Genomic DNA, 10,591 nt, shown 5'->3' on the forward strand with positions numbered 1-10,591 from the left:
GCAAAGTATCTTCCTAATACGGAATACATTAGGGGGTGACGAGTTATACACAACCTTAAATATCGTTCACATAATTTGTTTGAATTCGACTATTTTTTTTTGTTTTTTTGCTTTCAACTGGATTGTTTTTTTTGAATTATGGTTGACAAGGTATTTGAAGATGTCAAGCTCTTCTTTAAATAGATATATTGTATTGCTAAATAGAATTGTTAAAATACTTTATTAGCCTTTGTTTGCGATAATTTTTTCTCACACCTAGATTTAAGACTAGTGGTTAGGGTATCATCTATTTATTTTGTTTGCGACTTTAAAATTGAATAAAATAATGTTTATAACGTTGGCAAATTTGAAAGGTTGAAGCTAAATTTATTTCGGTAATGGAAGGCTAACTTTTCAACTCTTTGGTGTGGGTGTTGTTCCAGGTAAGAAGTGGGGAAGTGGGATGGACAATGACGTGAAGGACCCTTAGACAGACGAACTTGAGTCAGGTATTGGGGACGTCGTAAAATTAGAGGAGTCAGCACGGCGCCCATGGCTTCGCGTAAGATACGCGAAGAGGGTGGGTAGACTCCCCCTGACTCTGGAAGGGCCTCGTTTCCTTTTTTCTTCCATTTCCTACTTTCCCATTATTTATGTACTCACCTCTAGGCATGAACCACTTTTTTTTGTAGAGATAACTGCGGGTAAGGCAGGTGTGCAAAACCCCACCCCATTCGACGAGCTAGCAGGGGCTTGCAACCATGCCACATGCCACCTCCGCCTTACCATTAAATGTCAGTAATCACAACACTTTGTTATACGCAGTCATAAGCGTCCTAGTTAGGAATTCATTAGACTCCTCCAGTTTTTCCACATTGGCAACCTCTTTGGGTTGTCCCAGTTTCGTTTCTACCTGTTTCTGGAATTTAGTCCAGTTTGTTGACCTAGGGTTTCTAAAAATGCGTCCCTTCTGTACCCTCTTTAGGGGGATGCTGAAGCTGATATACGCATGGTCGGAGAAGGATGGTCTATCAAGAATCATCCAATCATACCTTGATATATCACGCTGGGAGCTCAGTATAATATACAAAATATTGCTGGATGTTGGAACAATGTATGTAGAGACATTTCCCCTGTTGGCTATCTGCAAATTGGTTTGCAGGATGTAAGAAAATAGAGATTTGCCTCTCTCGTTCGTATCTGCTCCTCCCCACGAATTGTGGTGCGCGTTTGCATCCGCGTCTATGACCAACCGCGCTTTGCGCCCTTCGTCCTGTACTAGCTTCTTGCACTCCATCGGTGGAAGCTCTGCAGCATGGGCCATGCAGCAGGATGCCAGGATAAATGCCTGCTTATTCCTTTGCTCAACGGCCAACACTACGAGGTCTTCAGTGGTGTAATTAGGCAGCATATATGAATGCAACTGTTTCCTTACCATTACTACAGCTCGCACCCGTCCTTCAGTTTACGCATAGTAAACGCCAAATTCGCGCGCGCTTAGTCCAGAAACATTTCCTCCCGATGAGAGCCACGGCTCCTGGATCAGAGCTACGTCAAACGAACCCTCCTCAAGGGTTAGGAAGAGTTCGCTCGACGCCACTTTAGTGTGTTGGAGGTTTATCTGTAGGACTCGAAGCACCATTGGGCTGTTTGTCCCCCTCCAGCACCTTCGTCGTAACGTCGTCGTCCTCCCCTTTCCCTTTTGGTTTAGAGTGTTCGAAGCCCCCTTCAGCCTCTTGTATCTGTTGTGCCGGGTGTTCCTCTGTTCGACTCACAGCACCATCTGGCTGTTGGTCCTCTTCTAACACCTTCGTGGTGACGTCGGCTACCTCCACCTGTCTTTTTTTCCTTAAGCTTTTGAAGTCCTTTCCACTTCGCCCACTTCCAGCGTGTTAGGATTTTTATCCTAGAGACTTCTCTTCCTGAGTCGCATATAAATTTTGCCTGTACCAGAGGACACTTTTCCAAGCTGCGTGTACAATATATCCTCCGCTTGCTTGTTTATTTGGAAGATGTAGAACTGACCTTCCTCCGTAGGCCGAGATACAGTAAATACCTTCCAATCCTGTGTCGGTATGTTCGGATTCTGATTCTGCAGAAGTCGCAGTGTATCCTCCGACTTCATCACGCATGGTATCCATACCTTAACTTTTGGTACCGTGGGGATTTGCACTTTATCCACCACCTCAAACCGCGCGTTCGTGCCTTGCCTGTTGAGGTTTGGAACCACTTCCTCCAGCCACCGCAAACTCGCGATGTTGTCGCACGCTATCATCTTCACACCATTATACAATCCCCCCGAATCAAAGGTTGGACGGGGCTTACTTGGTTGTTCCCGCATCATCTTAAGCATTGTGCTAATAAGTTCCATTTCTACAGATCTGCACCATTCAGTAGTCATTTGTCCGAAAGGACTGCTATGATCAACCAGCGCCACAGTCAGTGACTGATTTGCCATATTCCTCATTTTCCCGACAAAAGCCGGAGTCTTAGTGTTAACTCCCTTTGGCACCTCCGAGAAAGCCGGAGTCTTAGCGTTATTTCCCTTTGGCTTATCTCCAACTTCCGTAGTTGGAACTTCCCTCTGACTCGCAGCTTTCGAGGTAGTTGCAACCTCGCTATTGGGGATCATCTGTCTTACAGCTTTGGGCCTACTTGTCTTGTCTATGCGACTGCGCTGCCTCGCGGCTCTGGGACTGGGTTCTTTCTGCCTCTTGAAAGCAGGCTTGTCGCCTTCCGCCGAACGTTGCCTCTTCATTCTGCCATTCGACGCTCTTCCTCCTCGTACCAGTTGCAGAACCGCGGGTTTCTAGCAGGAAACCTTTTGAACTGCCTTCGACCTACTTCTACCGCCTCATGGGCCCATTCCAAGCGCTCGATTTCCACTTCTGTTGGGTCGACCATTGCTCCCAGGCGTTGGACAATTCTTAGTGCTGCATGGTACTGCGAGAAAGCTCTTTTACTTCCTCTGCTCCGTAGCCTTCTCCACTCTTCTACTCATTTGTGTGCTTTTCCAACACGGAGTTCATTGAATCAGCACTACTCTCGCTCGCCGAGTCCGACACATCGCTTAATGCGTATTCGTCGTCCTTGGCTTGCGACTCAGTCGTTTTATCATCCTCCTTATTACAATTTGGTAATTAGTCGTTCATCTTGGTCGTACTACCACCTGCCCGACAAGGCGGGCTCAGTGGTCCAGTATTATACTGGGAAAGAACCGTCAGCCACAGCAGCGCCCCTTACTGTGGTAAGGCCATCAATACTTGCCGAGGTGGTCCGGTTTCGGGAAGGCTCCGTTCGAATACAGCCGAATTTATCCCCTGGCTGCAAATTGTCCAATAGGCATGGTCCGCATAACACCCTGGATTAGGGGGTTGGCGGTTCTTGGTCACCGACAACGGCGAAACGGCGTAGATGCCAGTCCTAAACAGCTCCGCCTCATATTCGGGCGCTATGGAGATCGGCTAAGCCCTCACACCAACGACAAGGTATCTACCCTAGTGAGGGAGAGATTGGGGAGATAGCTGTTTATTTTATTACAAAGCTCATCGATGTAGGAAACAATGGCATAGGCGTAGAAGCAATAGTGACTCCTTCTGGTGGTAAAGGTAGCTATTCATATGTAGAAGTTGAACAGAAATTTGAATATGAGTTTTTCTTTTTAAGTTATTGCAAAAAAAGCGTTGAAGATTTTTAATATCTTACGAGTTCGTTCATGTTTCTAAGAATGAGAACGAGACCTATTCAAACTCAATTTTCACCAGGACACAGCCGCTGTGACTTCGCTGTTCTTTAACATACAATACTTTACCCCTTTTTAGCACAGCTATCGTTTTTTGATTTTACTAAATTTTATAAAAGGTTTCTTCCTCTACAGTTCAATTTACGTATTAGATGGTAAAGATGGCTTCGCATTTTCTCCATCAATAACTGTGACAAGGTGGAAGAAATCTATGCGCGTCATTCGCAACATACTATCTTGGTCGGAGCGTCTCTTCAATAGCTCTCTAGTGGTGATGGTGACAGCAGAGAAACCCAACTGTTTACAAATGTTACACTTCAAAAAGGATCAAAATATCTGCCATTGCGTCTACGGATCAAATATGCTCAGTATACGAATGAATCGGGTGCAACTAATTGTCTGCCTAACGGATAGTATACATATTCATGATATACGAGACATGAAAATGTTACATCAAATTGAAAATATTGCACCAAACGAACTGGGTGGGAATACTGAAACAGTACACATATTCAAAATTGATGAGAAGGCTGTGATGATGGCATTAGAGGGTGAGTTATTGAATAACATACGAAAACCACTTTAACCCATCTATTTATTTGCATTACAGCTAAAGCTTTACAAACTGCAAAAATTGCTGGCGCCAAGCAATTGGAAAAGGCAGAGAAGCATTCATATCTCTGTACCGATGGTGCAAAGTCAGAAACTGCTGTTGTAACTGCTGCCACCGACACAACGGTCATCTCTACTTCGCCGAGTAGCGGCTCGTCCTACTGTCTATCGAAGACAGTATCATCATATATTTTGCCAACACAGGTTAGCAATGTGCTTGCGCAGGAAAATATTTCAATTGGAAAACAAAAACAATTAAGCGAAATTATTTATTATTAAAATACTTACTTTTCTTTTATATCAACTGTATTAATTTAAGTTGCAATTTCATGTACATATATAATAAGGTATGTCGTGATCCTATTGCTGTCGGAATTAGACTTGAAATCAATCAATACTCCTGCTAAGGGTTGCAGAATTATTGCTTGAATGATTAGATTTAGAACAATAATAAGTCTGACTGAATTACTAGTCCTACATTTTGAAGTTCATATTTTACTTTAATTTATTACTTTCAAATTCAATTAAGACAACAATCGGATTCCACGACACCTTTTAATATTCTTAATCTGAAAAAAGAGTAAATGTAATCTAAATTTCTACTTAGCTTTAAGTTGTAGACTTAAATTGATTCAAATAATTAAATTTTGTATTCGAAACCATGGAAACAACTCAAGTTTTACATGAATATAACACACTTCTGAATTGTCCAAATATAAAGTTAGCTGCTGCAGCTCAAAGCAATTAATATATTTTTTATGTCATTATTAAAGTATTACTTCTTTTTCATATTAAATGTATTAATTTAAGTTGCAATTTCATGTATATATGAGGCTCCAAGATGCAAAACCAGATGAATCCATGATATGTAAAACTTAGAAAAGCACAAAAAAGCTGAAAATTTTAAAATTGTTATGAATTTTCAATACGGGTTTTTATAATGTTGATAGGCGATGCGATATTGTCGCATTTTAAATATTATTTAAAATTTTTAAATATCTGGTTTTGCATCCAGGCGCCTCATATATAATATTGTTTATTTGGAAAAAATTACTAAATCTAATATATGTTTTAAATAAATGTTTATATTATATGTTATGTTTGGTTATTATAATTAAAAATAAATATTGATGTGGCTGCTCCAGCTACAGTAAATCGGCAGGCAAAATTCAAGTTATATGGCGGTTATATAAATGGTAAAATCGCAGTAAAATTGATTGTCAAATGACTCAAAAATGTAGAGTGAAATGACCGAAAATATGACCGCCATTTGACGCGCATTGTGACGTGTGTGAGCAGGACTGTGCTATGCTTACATCCTATAAGTGGGAGCGGAATGCACAATCACATAAATAGGTACGAAATGGGAAAAAATTGTGAAAAAGTTACCGACGCCTGAACAAACGTGACTAAAATTTAACAAGAGGCGTGACCGCACAATTACGGTAAAATGTTTATATTATATGTTATGTTTGGTTATAATAATTAAAAATAAATATTGAAAATTTAATTTTTTTGGTTGATATTTTATTAATGTGGCTGCTCCATATATATATATAAACTAAAAAATATATTAATAAATTTTTATATAATAGCCGTGTTTTTTTTTACATCTATAGACGTTTACGCTTAAACCTTATATGGACTGCTAAGCGTCAAACTTTAAATACACATCTGAAATTGCTGCGTATAAAATTACTACTACTAAATTTCAATACGCATTATACTCAGATGTAGCTGAAATATGTGTCTATGTTTCACCCTCTACACTAATTCTATGTATTCTATGCGTGTCCACTCTTCATCTATACTGATTCAGCTATATGTTATACATTATGGCCACCAGAGGTTTGTGTCTCCGATTTTAGGTAAACCCTGTTCTGAAGTTAGTCATTTAACCATTGCCGCTAGATGGATCTCCTAAGCATTATCTAAGCAAGGATAAGCGTTTTTCTTACGCAAAAACGTTAGCGTATACGCGTGTAAAAAAAAGTCGGCTAATAATATAGATAGATAGATAAGATAATATTTTTTATCAAAAATTGACCACAACGGCGTAAATCATTGTCAATGGGTTATTTAAATTTTGTACATTCCATCTCCTTTTAACAATTCCTATACCAGTGAAATGAAAAGATACAATCAGCTGACGAGATGAGCCAACCATATAATTGAGCCATGGTTTGATCCATCGTTCTTGGTTGGCCCATTTCTACCATGATGTACCATTATCACCTTTGCCATTATAGTGCTCAGTTTTGCAACACGAGTTTAACTTCAGCTAAAATTGACTACTTTTAAACCAAAGAGGATAAATTATGATAAAAGCCACCAGTTTGCGACGAGTGGCGAGTAATTCGCTCTAAATAAAAAAATTGTTGCCGAATGTTTTCTATGGGAGCCTTTTTGAATTGTCTGCCATTTATCCATGCGGTGTAGGCACCTTTTGCAGTTGTGATTTTTGGAAAGATAACTAACTAATTAATTAAATACAGTCGGTAAAATAAACACAAATACCCCCCAAAATTATATAGAAGATATTTTATGCACATCTCGCCAAAAAACAAAAAAAAACGCCAGCGACTACCCATAGAAAACATCGAGAAAATGGCTTCGAGTAACGAGTGACGTCTCTATTTATAATTTATCCTCTTTGGTTTAACCTCGCTACTTTGGAATTAAAAAAGCTAAGGTTAACTTCTTCCGCTTTTGGTCGCTATATTTTCTCTAATGACCATTGTTGAAGACATGAATCAAACTCCATCAAGTACCCGGACCAACATATATACATATACAAATATTAATATATACAATACTTACATTTTAATACTTACCTACCTTCAATTTGTAATATATTTACGCTTTTTTAATTATGTATATACATATCCTAAATACTTACCCATTCTTTAAATATTTACTTCTTAAATATTTACTTGCACTGTACAATATCCTTCATGCACCCTGTAACAACTAAATTATATTTCCGTTTCCTTAGCTCTGCATAATCCAAATACCTATTTACATCCTCTCTCTTCAAGTTAAGAAGTAAGCGATCCAACGGAATGCACTGGACCGCTTTCAAGTTAGTTAATCGTCATCGGCCTACTATACAAACGCCTCTAATAAAAATATAAATTATGAAATTATAAATGTTAATTTCCCCCAAACGCAAAATAAATTGTAATTCTATTACATTGTCAAAATTAGAAACTTGTCGTGGTTATTTCTTTAGAAAAGTGAAGTGATACATCCCATTATATCCCTAAGAGGATATGTGCAATCATTAGTGCAAATTTATACATGGTCCTTGAAGTGAGCCAGTGGCCTAAAAAAGAAATAGTCAAAATTTAAATATAAAACTAAACATAAATATATCGGGTTTCGCGACGCGCTAAAAACAAAAGTGTGCAAAGAAATAAATAATACATAAAATCTAAACTTATATACTAAACACAGTTCCGTGAAAAAATATAAAATTAAAGATTCATATATGTATACAGACATACATACAGTATGGCTTAGCGTGTACCTAAAGAAAAAAATATAGAATTGTAACTCTGAAAACAAATAGCGAATTGTATTAGATTAGGTATTAGATTTAGATTAGGTATTAGATTAAGAAATGACCGATAGAGAAGAGAAAAATTAAGTTATAATGTATCAAGGTCAATATAGTGCGGGCTGTAACTCTGAACACAAATAGCGAATTGTATCAGATTAAGAAATGTACGACAGTGAAAATAGAAATTAAGATAATGTATCGAGGTCGATACAGCTTCAGGTTGGCCGAGTTTTAAGATCATAAATGCAACCATGTCAACTAATGTAACAGAATAAGCAAAAATACAACCATGGGAACTAATTAATAGAATAAGCAAAAATATATCACTGTAAAAGAAAGAAATGGAAGAAAGAGAAGATGGTGGACTTCCGGTTCATTGTTGGATTGAGCACTGAAAAATAAAGTACTGATATAATTAATTCGGACATTTCTGGTGCTTTATTAACCATCGAAGATAGAAGTTACAGAATTTACAAATTTGCATAGAAAAATACATATATACAGTTGTCAGTGGAGTGCACCTAAAATGGAAAACAAAAAATTTCAATAAATCTGGTGAGTGCGGAGTACCTATATAAATAAAGTGGTGCGAATTTGGAAAAAAATGTGTCTGCAAATAAGTAAATTTAAAGAAAAAAGTAAAAAACGATACAGTATATACAGTTGGAGTCAAAACATAAAAATAGTTTGTGAAGTTTTAAATATAAACAAACTTATACCTCTATATACAGTGCGCATTAGGGTGTCCCTAAAAATTAAAATAGACCTGCAAAAGTGGTGCACCAGAACCGTGACAAAAAAAAAACACCTGAAAAAGGAAAGAAGTGGGGTGTTTCAAAAAAACCTGAAAAGAAAAAGAAAGGTTTACAGTGCCGTACTTGAAAAATAAAACCCTGAAAACTAAAGTTAAGAAAGAGAAACATAAAAAGAGGTTATTAAGCACAATATAAACAATAATAATTCATTTGAAAATATAACTGTGCATAAGTTTTAATGAAAAAAAACAAAAACCAAAAAATTTATTGCAATTGAATTCAGAACAAAAAAAAATAGCACAAAGTCTTCCCTTTCACCACATCAACAAAAACATTCAGTAAAACAGAAGGTACATTCCCAAAAAAAGCCTTAGTAACAGCAGACAAGCTGTAAGTCTTCAATTTCCAAAAAATCCGCTAACTGCACTTAGACGCGCTAAGACAGAACAGAGAAACGTATAATAAAGCACCATTACTAGAGTGACCCAATAAAACCCTAAACATAAAATACTTACTCATATTAACAATTTAATAGTAGTCTCCTGCTCGAGTACATATTCGTTAAAATATTTTCTCAAATAAGATTTTCGGGTTGAATAATTTATAAAAAAGGGCCAGTCTAATTTATCTACGGTTGCCGTACTCATATACGTATATACGTAAGCGCCACCCACATTGCTCACTCTCAATTCAATCACTGTTACTAGATACAAAAGCGGTGTAAAAGTACAGTGTAGCAAAAATTAAATTATTTACAGTGGAACAAAGTCAATACAAAATATCAAAAATAATTTTGTGAGCTCCCCGCCCAATACTCAATTTATTTTTTACCTCTTTCCAATAAATTAAATTTCGTGTATTACTCAAAGTGGAAAAATGGGATTGGAAAATAAAACTGAATCTCTCCTCGCAAGCGGATCAGATGCAAGCCTTGAAACTTTCATTTTCGAAAGTAATAGGATGAGGGCTTTTTACTCTAAATGGTCAGCAACCCTGATAGGTGACCAAACAGAATTTCTCCTAAAAGTAAAAACTCAACAACTCGAACGACTATGGGAACCACCCGTAGATTCCTATAAAAATGTATCCTTTTCCCCGTTCCATAAGGAGTCCACCGACGCAATAGAGCAAAAACATCAAAAGTGCTCTGAAAGCTACGAAAGTTCCATGTCGCAAATTATGGACGCCATGCAATTGTTGAGACCCTCCCCACAGGTATCTCAACCAAGTCCACCCACAAATAATTCTAACTCATCACAAGTATACGTCAAAGTACCTGCCTGTGATACTGAAATATTCCACGGAGTATACGAAGACTGGCCGGTATTCAGGGATATGTTTACGGCAGTCTACGCAATCATCAAGCTCAAAAACTATATCACCTACGGCAGAAAACGAGAGGCCAAGCAGGCCAACTTGTAAAACAATACCCCCTAACGGAAGACAGCTTCCAGCTAGCATGGGACGCCCTCAAAGCTCGGAACGTAAACCGAAGAATATTGGTTGATAATCAGCTGAAGACCCTCTTTAGTCTTTAGCAAATATACCGAAATATATAAAGAACCGTATCCCAAGCACCACCTCAATTCTGGAAAATTTGGCTCAACCATCTACGTCAAGTTAAGTAGCGAATCAAGCACCGGCGCAGCAACCTCAGGATCCCACTCTCAATATAGTGTCATCACCTTTCTCCGGTAGCTGCGAAACAATCCTACTCCCCATGGCAATCGTCCCTATACAATACGCGGGGGAGTACCATAAAATTCATGCGGTTATCGGCCAAGGCTCTCAAAAAACGTTTTTGGCATCCCGAATCCAAAAACTGTTAGAACTCCCCACAAAAGATGTACACTTCGAAATCTCGGGTATGGGAGGAATTATAGTGCAGAAGTCCAACAAAATTTGCGATATCACTCCTTGTTCCTCCGATTTAAGCAAAGA

General features: G+C 38.2%; 1 protein-coding gene across 1 annotated transcript; it reads left to right on the forward strand.

Annotated features, from left to right (window-relative positions):
• The first annotated feature begins 3,898 nt into the window (after positions 1-3,898).
• LOC137242329 (uncharacterized) lies at positions 3,899-4,799 on the forward strand. The gene is made up of 2 exons (XM_067769652.1): positions 3,899-4,272; positions 4,332-4,799. The coding sequence occupies exons 1-2, from the start codon at positions 3,933-3,935 to the stop codon at positions 4,610-4,612; spliced, it is 621 nt and encodes a 206-aa protein (XP_067625753.1). The 5' UTR covers positions 3,899-3,932; the 3' UTR covers positions 4,613-4,799.
• Positions 4,800-10,591: the final 5,792 nt, after the last annotated feature.

The sequence above is a fragment of the Eurosta solidaginis genome, chromosome 2, assembly GCF_040869045.1.
Source record: "Eurosta solidaginis isolate ZX-2024a chromosome 2, ASM4086904v1, whole genome shotgun sequence".
NCBI classification, from domain to species: Eukaryota; Metazoa; Arthropoda; class Insecta; order Diptera; family Tephritidae; genus Eurosta; species Eurosta solidaginis.